The sequence below is a fragment of the Podarcis vaucheri genome (assembly GCF_965113315.1).
Source record: "Podarcis vaucheri genome assembly, chromosome: 3".
Taxonomy (NCBI): domain Eukaryota; kingdom Metazoa; phylum Chordata; class Lepidosauria; order Squamata; family Lacertidae; genus Podarcis; species Podarcis vaucheri.
The window spans coordinates 110,609,781-110,630,074 of NC_138761.1; the positions used below are offsets into that span (position 1 = coordinate 110,609,781).

The 20,294-nt window shown below is 45.6% G+C and overlaps 1 protein-coding gene across 1 annotated transcript in view; it reads right to left on the reverse strand.

Moving 5' to 3' along the window:
* Positions 1–18,188, reverse strand: part of ISM1 (isthmin 1) — a 31,153-nt gene extending 12,965 nt beyond the window's left edge. The window contains exon 1 of the mRNA XM_082215589.1: positions 17,888–18,188. Coding sequence (XP_082071715.1) covers positions 17,888–18,010 — 123 coding nt within the window. The 5' untranslated portion in view covers positions 18,011–18,188. The remainder of the gene's footprint in view (positions 1–17,887) is intronic.
* Positions 18,189–20,294: the final 2,106 nt, after the last annotated feature.

Consider the following 20,294-nt stretch of genomic DNA (forward strand, 5'->3'; position numbering starts at 1 on the left):
TAAAAACGGAAAGTGTAGAAAGGCCCTAAATAAGATTTTCAACCTGGATGTCACAGGTCCTAGTCTGAGACTCTAGCCACTACTCCACACTGAGGTCTGCAGCGAGTTGTTAACTGCTATATCTAGATAGTCTCCTTTTCAGGTTGACTTCAAGTGGGTCTTCAATTCTTGCAACATGGTAGAAAAACCCTGCAGCTTTGAAAGCATGTAGGTTCTCAGAGCTGTCTGTAGTTTCCAGCAGGCAGCTGCTCTCTGCTCTTTGCCTCTCCTCCTGCCCACTCCCCAAAATCATTCACCATCTCCTTGCTAAATATATTTGTGTATCCATCGCCTGTCAAATGGTGTTTCCCTTAGTGTCTTGAAAGCATTTTGTCAACATGGCTCACAAGGAACAAGGATTTCACCAGAGATTCAGAGACCAAAAAGCATCTTGTGCTTAAACAGATTGCCTCTCCCAGGATGAACCTTGCCTTTTCAAATATGACGCCTGCCCACTGCATCCTCCTGGGGCTTTAACTTCTGACTGTAACAGAAGGGTGTTATATTTGAAAAAGCAAGGGCATCTGGGGAGAGGCAATCTATTTAAACAAAAGACGTTTGGGGCTCTTGTTTATAGAAGCAAATGCCCTGGGTGTCAAGGGAATTGCACCTGTGGTCTCTTTCCTTCATTTGTGAAAGTGTCGATGGCATTTGCCAGAGTTCAACTCAGAAACAATCTTTGTGGGCTTGGTAATGCTCAAAAGGAGATGTGAGCATTCAAAGCCCCAAATTCTTCTCTGGTTGCTGTATGTCAATCATATGTTGTCAACTGCAAGTTGGTTTTCACTTTATGTGACAAAGGTGCTGAAAGTACCGTATTTTTTGCACCATAACACTCACTTTTTTCCTCCTAGAAAGTAAGGAGAAATGTCTGTGCGTGTTATGGAGCGAATGCCTGCGGGTGGCGGGGGGGATCTGCTGCAGTCGTGAGCAGAGGATCCATGGTTCCCCTTCCTTCCCGCCTCCATGGTTACAAAGCATGGATCCACATGGATCCTCAGGATTTTTGCATTGGTCTACTCCAAACTCACTGTCAGATCACATGTCTGTGGCCACAGCATGAACCACAAAAATCATACATCCACTGTTTCGTTTAGAATATTTTTTTCCCTTGTTTTCCTCCTCTAAAAACTATGTGCGTGTTATGGTCTGGTGCGTGTTATAGAGCGAAAAATACGGTACATTCGTTGGGCCTTCCTGGGATATGTTCCCTCCAGGTGTGCCCACAAAAAGCATGCTTCCATCTTAGTGGTTGCTGCTCCAGACACCCAGTTTATGCTGCAAGCACCCTTGTTACGTAGAATGAGAATCGTTTAGTGTTTTGAATGATACAGTCTGGAATACCCTATGCCAAAGGATAAATGGACATAAATCTGACCTCAGGAATCATGAGACAGAGAAACCAGTAGGAGAACACTTCAGTCTCCCAGGACATTCTATACAAGATCTCAAAGTAGCTGTCTTATTACAAAAGAATTTCAGAAATAGACTGGAAAGAGAAGTTGCTGTATTGCAACTTATTACCAAACTTAGAACCATGGAGAGACCTGGTCTGAATAGAGACATTGAATTCTTATCTCATTATACATGATAAAGCTATTTTTAGCCATCACACCCCTTGCTTTTTCCTGTAAGACCAATTGCAGTCGTTAACAGTCGTCAACAGGTTTACCACACCTATCTGCCAATCACCCACTCCCACCACCCTTCTGAGTAATACCCCTCCCCACCCTCTCACTATATATAAGGGTCTGGTGACTTCTGTTTCAGTGCATCTGAAGAAGTGTGCATGCACACGAAAGCTCATACCAATGACAAACTTAGTTGATCTCTAAGGTGCTACTGGAAGGATTTTTTTTGTTTTGTTTCAAGTCTGGAATAAGTAAAGTGTGGGAACTACCAGGAATGCTAATGGTTATTCAGAATAATTTCTGAAATCAAAACAACATTGTCTTTAATAAGCATCTGACTATTTAAGGCCTAGAATTAGCTGGACTGTGAAACTAATAACATGCCTAGTTCTCAAATGTTGCTGACACTAAACTATCTGAACCGGTTAGTGTTTTCTTCTATGCTATGTAGCCTAAGCTGGTGGGTTTGAGAGGCCCGTGGGGTGAAAGAAATGTCTTTCTGCCTTTATGTAACTAGTAAAGCACCTAGTGTACAATGCAAGTTTCCACAGCACCTGGTTTATAATTAAAAAATGATAAGCGCAAGAGACTCCAGGCTGAAATTGTACAAAAACTATATGACAGATGCCGCACAATCTCTTCCTGCAAAAAGCAAGGAAGCATGCAGAAATAAAGTTCTGCTACACATTAGAAGCCTCTCTCTTTGAAACTAATGAATGCAGCTTCATTTCGACATTGTTCAAGCCCTAATACTCCTCTCGGCCTATGCGCTATTGTTACAACATCAAAGACCCACTGCTGGCTCAGATACAGTCAATATGAAAAGAGATGGCCCCCTAAATTTACTGCTTGACTGCGTTCTCTTTTAAACGGATAGCACCGTGGTCCTCTTTCAAAGAGGTATCGCAGACATAGATCTTCTTTATAGGACATCATGTACAATAAAGCAGAGCTATAACTTTGTAAAAAAGAGAAAGAAAGAAACTAACAACATGAAGCACCTTTAAAGAATCCCCATGAGGTGAACATTCCTTATAGAAATATCTCTGTGGTTACCAGTTTTTTAAATGCTTGGTACACTCTGGCCATAGTTCAAAGCTCTTTGATGATATATCATTGTTTAACTGACTAACTGAATTATATTTTAGCTAGGCTATAACTTCACATGTTTTACGCTCTGAAAATTATATATATTTAAACTTGATTGCCCCAAACATTAGGAATGTAGCAAAATGGCAATACTTCTTGCTGGGTTCTACACCATAGATAGGTTCCCATAAATCTACCCACTTCAGAAAAAGATTTCTCCCTCCCCCCAAAATGAATGCTTCATTGCAACTTATCTATTTGAACTAAAAAAGAATAAATGCAGGGGGCGGGGGCGGGGGGGAATCCACATCTCTATTAAAACTATTTTGTTTCCAGTCTTGAGTAGTGGATGTTTTGAAGGCTACTTGGTTCAAATAAAGCCTAAGATCAGTTACACATTATGCTGCCAGTACCTAAATCTCCATTCACTATGGGAAATTTAATCCATCCTTGTTACGGAGCTATTTTAGCATTTGCAGATGCTACAGCAATGTTAAAAATGGGGGCTATAACATGCTTCAAGGGCCATGGAAGAGGCACATGCAGGAACAGGAAAGCCAAGAAAAACAGGAAGAGGGTCCTACTCACCTCCATTAGCACCATGGGTGTAGGCAGCTGTGCTGGTTCACTTGGGAAAAATAATTATCTAAAAATCACGGTCGGGCAATGCCTCCATGAGGCCCAACTAAAATGGCGCAAGGTAAGTGAGCAAGCATTCATCTTCTCCAGAGCTCTTCCATAAGCTGGATGCTATGCAAAGCGGGATGTGGGGGGAGATGGAAGAGCAATGGAGATATTACATTGCCATGATGTAAGAGTGAAGACAGGTGTAGCATTTCCAGGTGAGGTGGGCGTAGCTTTGCTGCCCTGTAGACAAGTGCATTTGAGTCCAGTAAATGGTACGGAAGGCACCACACTTAAGAGTGCCCGAGACAAATGAGAAACACACAATAGTATGATGTCTTGTGCTACCTTTGGGAAGAAAAGCTTGAGAAGAAAACCAGCCAAAAAGTCCCGAGAGAGCACCACCTTATAAAGAATAAGATACTACTTATAAAGAATAAGATACTACTCTTCTGCCCCGATGAACCAAATTTCATAGAATTCCTTCAAATTTAGTTTGTAGTAGTTTGTGCCTCAACAGCAGGATCATACAATAGACATTGGAACTGGTACATAGACAGCCAATTAAGCCCTAGATCTCCTACGGCTAGACTGACTTGCTCAATAGAAATGGGAGCCTTGTTCTAAAAATCACATAAACTGGACAAGCTAATTTTCTCCCAGGAGAAAGATGATTGTCCACAAGCTCAAATCCCTAACCTATTAGGCTATTAGCATTTACATTTACATAAGCATTTACTAGGACAGTAACACTATACCAATTTATACAATAATATATGGGAATATCGTATATTGCTTTTTTGATATATTTTCATTTTTATATGTATCGTTGTGTGTTTTTTCCTCTTCTCACTTTTCCTTCTTTCCCCCCTGTATCACTTTATTTCTTTTAACTGAAATCACCTTAATAAAGTATAAATATTTTTAAAAGTGTATATCCCTAACCTGCAGGGGGGGGGGCAGTCTAGTGGCAGGAGTGGTGAACAAGCGCGAGAAAGAGAGTGGGCTGCACAATTCACGATTCAGTTTTATAAGTGGGTTCCAATCTAAAAAGGACTTGTGATACTGTGATGCCCTTGAAGCAATGTGCTGCTTGCACTAGTAAAAGTGCAATACTTTCCCAGTCAGAGCCAAATGTAGTTCTCAGAGAGGATACTGTATACGGATACCTTGGCTCCAGAACAGAAGTGAATTGTAATTAATATGTGCAGCACATACTGTAGGAGCCCTCTCAAAACCTCTCCCGCTAAGACAGGAGTAAACAAATACAAGTGGGGTGGGGGTTGTTTCTTCGGTAGGAAGACAGAGCTCAAACACAGATCCCCTCCAAATCTTCATCTATCGTTACAGTATTCAAATGCCATCCTAAGAGTTAAGCATTGATACCAGTAGCAAATAATACATGTAATGTCTAAACAAAATTTGCACAGGCCTTTCACATTCATGCAGCCCAAATAGCTTTAAAAGCATCTCCAAGTAAAACAATATGGGATGTCCATTGATCTAGCTGGTTCATATTTTGTTGGGAGGAAGAGAGTTTTGTGAAGCAACATGCAATGATATCCGTAGACATGAGTTTGAGCAAGGCATGCTTGGCTTAGCTGGCACATGAAAGAACTCCAGGAAAGGAAGTAATCTTCTAATTCTTCAGCACATGCAAAATAGCTGCAGGTTTACAGCAGGTGAAACCCACAAACAGGAAATACCCAAAACACCCCCTGGGTTTTGAGTCAGCTCCAGTATTTGCTTCCAGGCAACTCAATATGAAAAAGAGGAAAGAGCTTGATTATTTTTAAGAATATTTCTAAACCACCAGCTCATAAAATATATCAAGGTGATATACAATAAAACCATTAAAACATGTGTTCTCTGCACACATACTCCACACAATTCCGCCCATGGATTCCACTCTTGAGGTTCGTAAGAAACATTTTCTATTCTAATGTTGTTCTCAACAAAATCTACACAGGGGAACTTACATACTGGGTGGATGTGCCATTAATTTTCACATGCTACTACTCTAAAAATTAAACAGCTACATATAATAGCAATTTTGTTCAATGCTGTTAATACTAAAAACTGAAAGTAACCTATTGTGGCTTCATTCCAGGGAGGGCTAATTACTAAGGAAAGGATGCGAATTGAGAACATGACTTGCTATTCTCTAAGATACAACTTATCTACCTGCAGGGTTGAAATACTTTCCTTAATCTCTTGCAAATTGTTTCTTCCTTGGAAGTGTATCATTGCAGCCTTAGCCTTTGTGAAATGAAAGCTGGATATATACAGGGAAAGAAGAACAGGAAGAGGCCCCGGCAAACAGTCTTAAAAAACAAAAGTGCTCTTTGTTTTAAAATATAATGTGCTTAGACCCTATTTTACAAAATGCCAAAACCCACAAAACAACAACTTTAAATGTTACCAGAAGATAGTCTGCATGTAGTTATGCATAAATGAAAAATTACCCATCAGTATTGCACAAAACTGCCAGTAGGGTAGAATAAACTTCCAAAAAGTGTTATTAGTCATCTGCTGTTTCTGAGATGTTTATACCTGAAATTGAAGTTGGGCTGTCATTTTCTGACTTCTTAGTCCAATACTTCTTCTTCTTCTTTTAAGCATCACTGGCATGTTTGTGCTAGAGAGACGTTTTTAGAATTAATCATGACATTCCTGCATTGCTTGGCAGATCTTTGTGCCCTTGTTCCAAAGAAGCAGTCCGCTTGTTCTTGTAACAGAACGGCATCATGGCACGACTTAGATCAGAAGTTTTAAGACATCGTACCTTTGTAGAATTCCTTTTGCGTCACCAAATAGTCTGCAGAACTCATCTACTGGAGAAGATCCTGGAAGCACCTGCCATCGCCCAAGTTAACAGGGAGCTCGCTGCCCTATATAGTATGGATGGATGGGCAGTGGCAAGCAAGCTGACTTTAAGCCTTAAAGTTTAAGGATCCCTTGGCGAGCTTCCAAGGAACCTCCAGGTTCTCCTGCATGCAGCTCAAAAGCCACAGGTTTATATAATATGGCCATAACTAAGAGTAGCTTCAGAAGTTACTGAAGAAAAGGTACCGGGAGGATGAATAGTCAATTCCCCATTCAGCTCACAGTGCTTCTTATAGCTGATTTTGTCTGTAGATATGGATACAGTGATTGTACATTCAGCTGGCGGATCTTCACCACAAACAACTATGTCTGCTATAAGGCACTGAGAAAATGCACAGGAGTGCGCAACAGCTAGATTTTGGCATCAGAGGACAGGACCTCTTTTATAAAAAAGATCTTGTACATGCCTAGATGCTTCAGGCACGTAATAAATATTTTACATCATTAGAGCCTGCTCTAAATACCTCAAGGAACAGACCTCCAAAGCACGTCTCAGCTGATGAATTTCAAATGTTTGCAACCCATTGTCTTAATGGAAAACACAAGGAAGCGTAGGCGAGATCGTTCCTTTGTGTTTCATGGAAACTGGCATGCCTCTGACTCTTCTGCCCTGGTGAGCCAGGTGGCCTTGGGTGAAGGACGTCTCAGTGGCCTGGCCTGAATGGTTTCCTACAGTAGAAAGTAAGCGAGATCTCAGAGACTAATGGGTCTTGGCTCAATACATCTGAGAAGGATAATGGTGAAGTTAAGGAGGTAGTAGACTAAGGCTAATCTGGTTGCAGCAACAGGAACAGAAGTTCTAGTATCCATTAGATTCAGCAAAGAAGTCCCATTCCTTTGGTTGGAGAACTGCATTGCTAAATTCAGAGAAGTGCATATTTCCAAGGACGGGTGCGTTTTGGTTTGCATATTGTTTCACAAAGTGCAAATTAGGTAACTTCACCTAGAAATGAAAACTGAATCAAATTTCTCTCCAGACCTACTAGAACCCTGCTGTGGTTCACAAGTCATATCACACTGCAATGGTTTCCCCCTGAGCAAGCATTATGTTTAAACCATTCCTCCCCAGAACTCTTTTGCTCCTTGGAAATAAAGGGCAAATTCTTATTAGAACCAACGAAGCTTTAGGTAAGCAGATATTGCTCATTAGGAAGAAGTCAGGCATGCTGAACAACAGTTATAAACTAGGATTGCAAACCACCAGCAAACCTCAGGAATGGCTCCTCCTGTTTCCTGCTCTGTTGACAAATTCTCCTCTATTCCATCATCAGCCTTAAATGAGGTTGCGCTAACTAGGTCCCTCTTAACCAGGACATGCAGACACACTTCAGACTCTTCCATCAAGCTCTAAGTCAGTGATAACCATGGTTCCTTTGATGAAGGTACCATAATAAATCATAGTTGAGTGTTAGAAGGGAGGCAGGGGGAGGAATTCATGCTGGAGAGGTGAAGGACTGCTGAGGAGCATGTGCCCATTCTGAAGGACTAGATAAAAATATGTATAGTTTTATTCTTTGTAGATGCAGAAAAACACTTGCATTCCTAAGAGACCTGAAGGTATCAGTCAAAACCTGCAACGTAATATAGTGGAACCTCGGTTGTCAAATGTAATCCATTCCAGAAGACCGTTCGACTTCCAAAACCTTTGACAACTGAGGCACAATTGCCGGTCAGCAAAATCCATTGAAAAAATGGGGAAACACGCCTTGGAAGCCGTTCGACTTCTGAGGCACGTTTGAAAACGGAAGCATTCACTTCTGGGCTGCTGGCGTTTGAAAGCCGAAACGTTCAACTTCCAAAGCATTCAACAACCAAGGTTCCACTGTACTTTTATTTGCTTCAAAGGCATAGTAGTGACAGTGTATACCTTTTAAAAAAAAATCAGCCTGCATCTCCTTAAAGAACAGGGCTTGAAAGCGGATGCGCTGTCATTGACTAAGCCGCTTCTGGTGAAACCAGAGCAGCGCACGGAAACGCCATTTACCTTCCTGCCGGAGCGGTACCTATTTATCTATTTGCACTTTGACTAGGTTGGCAGGATTCGAACCGCCAACCTTCCAATCAGCAAGTCCAAGGCTCAGTGGTTTACACCACAGCGCCACCCGTGTCCCATGTACAGGGATAGTGTCTGCCTAATGTCAACAGGTAGGGAGCTCCACAGCACACACTAAAGGAACGACTCCTTACAAACTTGGAACAAGCTCTGCGTGGTGTGCAACTTCCACAGACTAAAGTCACTGAATCAGCACATATAAGGGCTCCATACTGTCCCAATTCCTGGGATTAAAATGGAGACTTGGCATTCCAGAACAGAACGCCCACTCACTCATCTGCCATTTGTGTGTCAGAATGCATCACCGGAGAACGAGCGAGGACATTTTTGTCCCTGGAATTCCAAACAGGGTGTGAGAGAACAAAATGTAGTAACAATTTATGCCAGGGTAGACTGGGTTGCCAGATATCCTTTTTTTTTTATTAAAGGCAGGAATTCCTCAGTTATTGGTCATCGGGTGAGACTTTTGGGTGAGTCACCAAGACTGGCAGCTGTGGGTACTGGAGGCAAAATAGCAAAGATGCTTTGCAGGAGTTTCAGATGGGCCCCCAAAATAGGTCAAAATTTTGTTGGTATTCACTGCCCGAGCTGGTTTAAGAGTAAGACTGCCCACCACACAAACCAGAATCAAGGCAGCTTTTTAAAAACAGGTATATATAACTTGTACAAAAAGACATCTTTTTGATATTTATGTCTGGTTCTTCTAGCAGTAAAGTGGCGAATAAGAACTGGGGAAATGCCCATTTAGTGTTGGCTAATAAGTTTTTTTAAAAAATGCCTCCCATGATTGCCCAAGTGTGCACTTTGCGTGTTTTTCTACTTCCTTGCTCTCTAGTCTCATTGCTTATTTACTTGGCTACCTGATGTTTGAATCTGGCCACAATGAGCAAGTGGTGAGGAAAGAGAACAGGCTGCCACAGTGAGCACCCTCAAGCAGGGTGATAGGTTGCTGCCTAATAGACCCCTTTTCCCCAACCCTTTCAAAGTGGGGGGCATCATTTGGGCCCCATAGGTTTTACCCTTCCCAATGCTAGACAGTAGGGATTGGTGATGGTGGTGAAGCTCCCTCAGCTCACAATTTGGAGGGCTGGCAAAGAGGGGCTTGGATGATATCCGATAATAGTTTTATTTGTTGTGTTTGCCATAATTGGTTTGAATGTTTATACAGTTGTGCCCCGCAAGACGAATGCCTCGCAAGACGGAAAACCCGCTAGACGAAAGGGTTTTCCGTTTTGGAGGTGCTTCGCAAAACGAATTTCCTATGGGCTTGCTTCGCAAGACAAAAATGTCTTGCGAGTTCCTGCGGTCCCCCCCCCTTTCCCAAGCCGCTAAGCTGCTTATCAGCTGATCCGCTAAGCCGCTTAACAGCTGATCTACTAAGCCGCTTATCAGCTGATCCGCTAAGCCGCTAAACCGCTTATCAGCTGATCTGCTAAGCCCGCTAAGCCGCTAATAGCGCTAATCCGCTAATGGGCTTGCTTCGCAAGACAAAAAAACCGCAAGACGAAGAGACTCGCGGAACGGATTCTTTTCGTCTTGCGAGGCACCACTGTATTGTGTTTGTAAGTCACTTTGGGTCACTACTGTGAGGAAAGTGGCAGAATAATAATAATAATAATAATAATAATAATAATAATAATAATAATATCATCCAGTTCTTGGAGCCCAGGTAGCATGTAATCTGTGCTATTTTTCTAGAAAAAGAGGTGCTGGAACTCACCACAAACACCTCCCTTGTTCTCTTATAACGGCCATAGCACCTACCTGTGAGGTGCCAAAACTGAGTTCCGGCTGAAAAAAAGCCCTGCTCTTAATCGCATTTGTGGTGCCCTGTACTTCCTTCTGGGTGTTGGGGCAAAATATTTTGTTTCGCAGGAACGTCAGAGTGGATTTGATCTGCATGTTTTCAGCTCAGCGCTGGCTATGAAAGGAGAAAAGCAGCAGAGAGAGCCATAGAGCAGGGCTGTGGCTTTATCATCAGAGGCCCTTTCTCTAGGTACTCCTGCTGCCAGAGCTTTAGCGGGTAGTGATGACTAGGGAGAAGGACCTTTTCCTATGGTGGTACCTCAGCTTTGGGATACTTTCCTGGCATCTTGCCTAATAAGTTTTAGGTAAGACTATTTCAACTGCCCAGGCCTTAGAATTATTAGTTACCATGTTGCTGCTGGCTGAGAAATTTGTGGCTTGCTTGTTTCTTTGCTTTTTAAAACTGCTATTATTGTTTATGACTTTGATTTTTGTAGCGACTGTATTTTAATTGTTGTTGTTACTGCTGTTCTGCCTGCTTTGTCAGTTGCATTGAAAATCTGTATGATAAAATACATATTTTTAAGTCGTCGTCCCCAGATAAATAGATGCTCAGCTTTTCTGAACAGATGGAGGGAGTTTGTGCTAAAGAGGGAGATGTCTTCACATTTTGTCAGTTGTATTGGATTCTATCCAACGGTGTCGCTCAGCTAACAGTAAGGCATCCATCACTAGGAAAGCAATTTCCAATGATTCCCCTCCTAAATGTGCTCCAGAGGATGGGGGGGGGGAAGCCTCCAGAACAGATTTAGGGAAGCACAGGGGCAACAGAGGAGGAATCACTGAAAATTGCTTTCCTTCTTCTGGTGACTGAAGCCTTCAGAGGAGAACAACTGTTGAATACAACCCATTGTTTTTAACTAATGATGTAAGCTACATAGAGAGGGCTCAGAGACAGAATAAAATAGTCCTATGAATATATATTTTTTTCTAAAGTGTCTCATTAAGTGGTTGCATGTATTTTGTCTACACAGAGATCCTACATTCTGTCCATTTGGTTAGGTCATCTTTACAGCCGTATTTTCTCCATAATTTGTATTTACATCATCATCACAATCTATTTCCTACGTTAAATCATCACTATACAAATGAGAGTTCTGACACTTTTAACGTCTCTTTATTTTTCTTCCAGTGCTCAGAAGAAGCCAGCCATGGGTGTGTTACATGCAAAGTCATAAACCACGTCAGAATTATATTCCTCAGGCGAAGAGAAAAGCACAAATATCTGCTCCTAGTATCCTCTTAATCTTCCTCTGTTGTGAAACTAGTAGCCTTAATAATAATAATAATAATAATAATAATAATAATAATAATAATATATTTATACCCCACCCATCTGACTGGGTTTCCCCAGCCACTCTGGGCAGCTCCCAACAGAATATTAAAAACATGATAAAACATCAAACATTAAAACTTCCCTAAACAGGGTTGCCTTCAGATGTCTTCTAAAAGCCAGATAGTTATTTATTTCCTTGACATCTGATTGGGGGGGTGCGTTCCGCAGGCCAGGTGCCACTACCGAGATTAACAAAAGTGATCCTATCTTTCCTACTCCGCCAACAGAGTGAGGCATCTACAGTTCTCAAACTGGGATGGACTGGAATAAAAAGATTTACTAGGAGTCATATTCTAGGAGTAGCCTCCTGGGATTCAGATATTAAGGTCCCCCCCCCTCAAAGTTCCTTCCACTTTTTGCATTTTGATTGTGGAGGCCAAATTTAAAGGACAGCCCCTCTGTTTCCCCTGGAGTTTTCTCATCCAGCAGCAGTTGCCCAGCAGGGCTAATATGAAAGTTGCCAAACATGCCTTGAAACACCAGTTGGCCGGTGATTTGCTGATTGATTGAGATTATAACCTCATTTACTATGCAGTTATTTGGGAGTGAGCTCCATTGAACACAGGGGAGCTTACTTTTGAGCAATCATAACCCCATAAGCGACCATAACCTGAGAAACATTGGGCTGCAAAAGTCAAGGCACTCCTGAGGTTGCAAACAATGACACTGTGGGCGCACCCTGAAAACAAGAAGCTCTGGAGCGTTTCTGAGCACCTGACACCCCTTCGCACAACCCCTCAGAAATGCTGCAAGAGGTATGTAATCCCAAATGCTATAAAGACCAAACTGTTTGCAATAATAGATGCAGATATTTGCCAGCCAGCTAAAACCATGGTTTACTATTGTTTGTTTACAGCACATCCAATAAATCTCCTTTCCCATGCAATTTTTCTTCCTTTTTTTAAAGGAATAAGAACATAGGATAGATTTAAGAGAATTCAGAATCCTCCCTGGAAATATCAGAAAACTGGGAGCTAGCAAACATTTCAGAGGCCCCAAAGCATCAGTTTACTGGTGCTTTGAAATGTACAGCGGAGGCAGGTTACTATAATTTTGGCTAGAGAATAAGTAAATTTGCAACTTATGTTTCCATCTGTTTAAATGCTTAGTGCGACATCTGATATACTCTTTGCCTAATGTCTGCAGGATTCTGCTCTCCCAAATCCCAGAGCTGCAAAATCAATTGAGTTAGGAAGTATATAACTTTGTATTGCTACACATGGCAGAATCTATGAAAAAGATCTACTGAAGCTCTTGCTCTGCAGTGTTTCTCAAATGCAGAAACTTAATTTAACAGATCTTTTTATGAGGAATGGTGAGATTTCATGAAATCAGCAGTCCATATACAAACACATAAGCCGCTGTTAAACAGAATCTGCCTTTTGCCTTATTTTATTTTTTTTAAAACCCAGATAAGTCACTCCCACCCCCTCAATTCAGTAGCATATAAATAACTCCGCTGGGAATTAGTTTCACCTAGATTTTCATTTGCCCAGCTGTTTCCCTCATTATGTTACTGGCCTGTAAAGAGAGGCAAATTCAGGGTTATTCCAGTGGTACCAAATGCCTCATAAAACAACAACAAAATCCTTCTCAGATTTACTGTTCTACAGAAGGCACTTCAGGGTCCCACAAGGAAAGAAAGCATCGTTCGTATAAAGAAAGCTATAGCTAGGCATCTTGAAGATATTGTTAGCAAGAGTGAAAGTTGTTCTACAAGGACAGCCTACAAGAAATGGGTCAAATGATGGCTCTTGTCAGTCAGAACACAGTCCAGCAACCCTCCAGATGTTGCTGGACTACAGCTCCCATAATCCCTCACCACTGGCCATCCTGGCTGGGGCTTATGGGAGATGGAGTCAGCAGGTTCCCCAGTTCCGGCTTTGTTCTTACATCGTTCAAGCTCTCTCCTAACAAACCCTCTTTCTCTCTCTTCATTTTGGCCGTGGTGGTGAGGATTTTGTATCTGCTTGGCCTCCTTGGAGCAACTTTAGGCTGGACTAACAACAAGGAAGCAGCTTAAAATAGGAATTCAGCTGTTGGGCAGCCCCAGTAGAACCCTCACTAAGTGTCACCATTCCCCATATATTTCTTTCCCATGTGTCTTCACGCAGAAGTGCATCCTAAATTTGGTTTCATGCTTTAAAGCTGCACTGAGGTTAAGTCCTCATGCCATTCAGCTATCTCAACCTCCTGTAAGCAGGCAGGGCTTTTACGTCCTTACAAACAAGGGGAAGCTCCCATTTTAATACCCTAATTTCAAGTTGCAGCCATGCATGTTTAGATTAATAAGCACCCTCGCAGAAACACCAGTTGTGGAAACTATGCAGCCTTCTATTAAGAAGAAGCTGGGCGGGGGTGGAGAGAGAGAAAGGTACTTTCCCCCAATACGCAGGACGCAGCTGTCATTATGCCAGCACATTATGCCGTTCTGAAGGCTGAAACTATGCAACATAAATGTGGCCTTCCTGCATCCCATCTGCACAAACTCAGCCACACCTGCCCGGAATTTGAAAAAAGCAAAATGAGGACAGCATTTATTGGTTTCAAAGGAGGGGCGAGATCAACCTGGATGGGGGAGAACTTAAAACTTGCTTGCTCCTAGATGAAGCAGACATTATTACCGGTAGTTTAGAAAACACTGAATCGTCCACATGGTTTTTGAGGCTGGTTTTTAAAATGTCATAAACTATCCCGAAACTTTAAGGACTGGCAAGAAATCAAAATAGTAAAGTATCTGGGCTGTTCAATTTCCAAAATTCCCTATCCACAGATGTATGGAGAGACTATAATAAGAAGAGAGATTCTCACCACAGTATCTATGCAGCACCTGTCACTCTCACAGGTGACTCCTACTTCCTGCCCTGAAATCTTCAGATAAAGGGGGGTATACAAATCCGATAAATATAAATCAATTTTCCTTGGGCCATGCCAGCTTCTCCAGACCACATTTCTCACCAGCCCTGCTCTGTGCTCCTATAAGTGCTTTCGCCTGGCTGGAACCGTGAAAATGCCTTTTGCTTACGTGGATGGAGCCTCCGAACAGAAGAAGAAGAAGAAGAAGAAGAAGAGTTTGGATTTGATATCCCGCCTTTCACTCCCCTTCAGGAGTCTCAAAGCGGCTAACATTCTCCTTTCCCTTCCTCCCCCACAACAAACACTCTGTGAGGTGAGTGGGGCTGAGAGACTTCACAGAAGTGTGACTGGCCCAAGGTCACCCAGCAGCTGCAGGTGGAGGAGCGGAGACACGAACCCGGTTTCCCAGATTATGTGACTACCGCTCTTAACCACTACACCACACTGGCTCTCACTGGCACTGGAACAGATGGAATGTGGTCTGCTGTACTGCTTTGCCCCCTTTGCCCCCTGGGCATGTCCACCAGTGGCATGTGGCCCCTGGAAAGTTCCCCAAGAGGGAATGTGGCCCTTAACATCATGGCTAAAAATCTAACTACAAACCAGTTAGTCCCCTTCTTGAATCTTACTACTGCCATGAATTTACTAGCTGGCCATAGGTTCTCATTCTTTCTCTCTCTTACAACTGAAACATGGCAACACCGGCCAACCTCACAGGGGTGTTGTAAGGAGGACAAGATACTTTATTGCAGTGTTTTTCAACCTTTTTGGGCAAAGGCACACTTGTTTCATGAATAAAATCACGAGGCACACCACCACTGTGTGCGGAGAGGGAGATGTCAGAGCCCCGCTGCTCTCTATGGGGAATCGGATGAGAGCGGACCGCCTGTCCGCTCTCATCCGATCCCATCCAATCTGATCCCCACCCAGGATGGATGGAAAATAGGGTGGACACAGTCCAGCGCCCGCCTAGTGGGCGAAAATTTGACTTTTTTTTTAAAAAAAAATCTTTCGAATTTTTCAATTTTTCCCACGGCACACCAGGCAACATCTCGCGGCACACTAGTGTGCCGCGGAACAGTGGTTGAAAAACACTGCTTTATTGGAAGCCCCCTGAACCCCCGTGCAGTAGAACTGTTAAACACTATCAGAAAATGCTAAGAAGCATTACTGCAAATCCATGCACATGATAATTATCTTATCCCTACACACTGGTCCACTTTTCCACTCCATTCTTCCTTAGCATTTCCCACAATGTTTCCACTTCAGTAAAGAGGAGCAGGCTAGTTCTAGAATTTGGGATGGAGCACACCTGCTGTCACCTGGAATATTTGCAAGAATATTACTATTATTGTTGTGGGCAAAGGGATATATTCTATTCTTCAGACTCCCAAGTCCACACTGGTTTAGAGATGCTCATAGGACATGTGAAAAATATATAGGCCTATCATACCTGGACTGGGAAAAGGACTTGGCAGGATGTGTGTTCATGCAAGTTTAAATACAACACAGGGGAAAGACAGAGAGACCTTTTGCAACATTCACTGGAGGTGTGGGTGGGGAGGAGCATAGAGCACACCATGCTGGGTAGCGGGCTGAAACAACCTCTCATGCAACAGTGTAATGGCGATTGGTGTTTGAATGATGCATCAAGTATTTTAAAGTGGTGGAGATGAATGGGTTGAGATCCGCTGCAGGGTGCACAACATCTTGGGGCCAGCATGAGAAGATCAGGATCAAGACCTGGCGTCTCTGCTCCAGCAGGTAGGCTGTAAAAACTGGAGACCTAGCAAAACAGGTAGGTCCCCAAAGCCTATGCATGTAGGTTCCATCCAGACCTTTGGAAGAACATGTGGAAGTCTGGAGCAGAGACCTCACACATGATCCTACTCCTCTTCATGCAGGCACTGAAAGAATGAAAGGAGCCAAAGTTCTAAAGCAGAAATGGGGAACCTTCAGATCAGGGGTCAGCAACCTTTTTCAGCCGTGGTCCGGTCCACCGTCCCTCAGACCATGCGGTGGGCTGGACTATATTTTTTTGGGGGAAATGAACGAATTCCTATGCCCCACAAATAACCCAGAGATGCATTTTAAATAAAAGGACACATTCTACTCATGTAAAAACACGCTGATTCCCGGACCGTCCGCGGGCCGGATTGAGAAGGCGGTTGGACCCCATCCGGTCCCTGGGCCTTAGTTTGCCTACCACTGCTCCAGATGATGAACCTCATCAGCACCAGCCAGCATGGCCAGTGGTCAGAGGTGCTGGGAGTTAAGAGTACAGCAAAATCTGGAGGACCAACCCCATCTTCTAAAACGATGGTGGAAATAGTCTGAAACCACACACGGGATACACTGCAAGCCAATTTTTTTCCAGGACTCCTGTTTGCTGTGTGCACTCGCTGCATGTCTGTTGCGCTGAGTTTTTAATCCCTGCTCACACAACGCTATCCAAACTGCCAAGTCCTTGAACCATTCCTAATTATCTCTAGTCAAAGTGCGAACACTTAGCTGCCGGGGGGGGGGGCAACTTCTTTGTGCTCTAAAGCGGCAATATGAACACACTCTTAGTTAAGCCGAAAGAACATAACTTATCGAAAATCACAAGCTTTGCATGCGGACGTTCTTGAGTTCAGTCCCCAGGATCTCTAATTAAAAGGAGAAGCACAGAACACGCTTGTATTTCTTCGGAGGTTTGTTCCACCTGACTCAGTATTGTTTATGTGGAGTGGCAGAGCCTCTCCGGGGTCTCAGGCAAGGAAAGGCATTCACAGTCCTACCTGGAGATGCTGAGGACCGAATTTGGGAACTTTGGCATCCAGAGTGTGTGCTCCTCCAAGAAGACGAGAAGGGATGGGCAAGACCTTTCTCCACCCAAGACAATGAAGAGCCAGTCCCAGTCCGGGGGAACCTAATAAGCTGCCTTATACTGCGTCACGACCACTGGATCCATCTAGCTTAGCACTGTATGCACTGACTGGCAGCAGCTCTCCTGGGTTTCAGACGGGGGGGGGGGCATCCCAACCAATGCCAGGGGCTGAACCTGGGCCCTCCTGCATGCAAAGAAGATGCTCTGCCATTGAGCCACAACCCTTCTTCTCCCTGCAGTGTTTCTCAGATTTGATCCTCAGTTGTTGTGGGACTACAACTCCCATCATCCCTGACCACTGATCCTACTTGCTTGGGATTATAGTTGTAGTCCAATAACAGCTTGGGAACCAGGTGAGAGAAACACTATCTGAACTAACAACCTGATAGCTCCGGTTGATAGAACATGAGACTCTTAATCTCAGGGTTGTGGGTTCGAGTTCCACACTGGGTGAAAGATTGCAGGGGGTTGGACTAGATGACCCCCGGGGTGCCTTCTGTGAGCAACTTCATGCACCGATATATGCAGCGATCCCAGTGGGTGGAAGTAAAAGAAGAGAGGGGGGGTAGGAAAGCGAATTAAGAGGGTGGCTAGCAGAGGGACCCCTCGGTTCCTTGGCAAATCCTCTCCCTTCCCAGAATGTAAACCCCCAACTTTCGCCGGTAACGGCGGAGGCTGCTGCAAGGGTGCTCGCTCACCGGTTGGCGCTGGCTGTGGTTTCCCGTGGCGGCGTCGGGCTCGCTGCCCCGCAGCACCGTGATGTGCAAGGTGAGCAGGAGGAGTCCCAGCAGCAGGAGTAGCTCGGCCGCCAGGCGCACCATCCTCTTGCAGCGGGCGGCTTTAGGGCTCCGCGACGGCACAGCAGCGGCAGCAGCGAGAGGAGGAGCCGCGGCGGCAGGAGCAGCCGCAGGAGCCCCGGCGGCGCCGGCGCCGTCTAGTGGGGCAGCAGCCGGATTCCCTGCGCCGCTCTCGGGATCAACCGGGCCGGCAGACGTCGACGACGGGGAGCAGGAGGAGGAGGAGCCGCTGCTGCTGCTGCAGCCCGCGCCGCTGCCGCACCGCCACCACCCCGGCGGAGCCACTTCGGGGCGGGAGGCGGCTTCCGAGGCGGCGGCGCTAGGAGGCTGCGGGCGCCCGCCCGACGGCAGCGGGGCCGTGACAGGGAGCGGGTCCGGCTGCAGGGGGCGCTGCTCTCGCTGCTCCTCCGGCAGCCCGGCGCCCGCATGGGGTCGCGCCCGCCGGTAGGAGCGCACCGGGAGGCAGCTGCCGCCGGCCTCTCGCCCGCCCACCGCCGCCTCGTCGGGCGCCGAGCGCGCTTCCGAAGCTGCTGGAGCGGCGGCGGGGCAGCCCTCGTGGCGCAGCGCAGCCGAGAGCCGTCGGCGCTGCGCCTGCGGACGACGAAGGCGAGGAGGTGGGGAGGGAGCGCGCCTGGCGCTGGAGGTGCCCGGCCTGCCTTCGAAGGCAGCATGCGAGGCGGGGGCGGCGTCCGCCCCTGCTGGCGGCCGGAGGGAGCGCCCCGCTCGGAGGGCTCTCCTCTCTCGTCCCTAGCTCGGGCTACTGCTGCCCCCGAGGAAAGGCGACTTCTCCTCCTCTCTCCAGCCACCTAGATGCTCCCCGCCCGTCCCCACCACCGGGCGCCGTCGCAGGGGCGCCTACGGGGGTCTCCAGCCCACCCGAGGGCTCCCGGGACGGTCGGCGGGCGCCTGTTTTCTTCAGCCCATTAGCCGGGCTGGGCTGGGTGCTGTCAGTGGGGTGGGGGGGCTGCTCCGACCGCCCCCTCGGGGCTTCTGCGCGTCTTGCAGGCGAAAGGTCCTCCCCGGGGTCTTCGGCGTGGCTCCTGAACCTCTTCCCTTCCTGGGGGAAAAATCCTCTCGGAGGGGAACCAGGAAACGTCCAAGTCTTTGAGGGGCACCTCGCTAGAGAACTTGTTCCCGGTGCGAAGACGGCAACGGCGGAGAGTTTGTGTGCGAATCCCCCCGTCTGCTGGCCGGTGTGTCTCCGCTTGCGAGAGGCTGTCTCTCTTCCCCGTCCCGCCAGGCTTTCTCATTGCGTGGGTCTCATGCTTTTATACCGCGCTCTTTCCCTCCTCTGCATGGCTGCTGTCTCTCTCCCTCCCCAACCCCCCCTCCTCGTAAAGTTTTATTTCTTCTGATCTCGTCAGAGCAGCTTCTCTCTCCCCCCCCCCTTGCTTAACTCCCTGTTGCTGTTTACTTGCCCCTAACTGCCAACTTGGATAATTACAGGCCAGTACAGCAGCGGACACCGATGCCCTAGTAGGTTTCCTGTATTTCATGAAGTAGGTTGTTGCCTGTGGACAGAAGACCCCGGACCAAGCAAACCATGACATATACGGAACTAGACACTCTAAGTCGGCTTTGGACATCAGAAAACACAGGCTTTTGTTGAGCATTCATTCTGATAGGTTTGCAGGGCGGTGGCGATGTTAGATAATGTTGCCTCAAAGCAACCTTAGCCCACACTTTTGCCCTGCATTTTCTCTTCACTCCTTCTTGCAAAAGGCTCACATTTGGGGGAAGTGGGTTTGCTGCCCCAGATTGAATCCCACATGAAAACAATGACAGCCTGGAAATGCCTTATGGGTGCTTGGAGACCGGAGTTTATTGTGGAATTGGCACTGCTTGTGTGTACAAGTTTTTCGCAGCATCCACATGACATCGGCTTCATCAAAATTGCCACCCCATATCTCTCCCTTCATTTAATCCAGATGCCCTCTTTCTTTCTTTCTTTCTTTCTTTCTCCTTGTGCAAATTCAGGTTGCTGAAAGGTCTTGTGCAACACACTTACTTCCCCAAAAGATTAGGCTTTTTGCGATAAAGAACAAAATGTGGAAAATGTGGGAGGGCACTTGATTTTGACGCATCATCTAACTTCCCCATAAACAAACCAGAAACCAGTTTCCCCCCAAGACATTTCTCCTTAATCAGTAACAATTCAGAATGGTCATGTTTACATCCCCTTTGTCTGACACCATTAAATGTTAAGACCAAGCTCTTATTTCGCCTTTTGTTTCCTGAGAAAATACGATTTTCCCGAAATGACATGTCAACAGAAAGTTCAAGAGCTATTTACAGATGTACAAGTGAA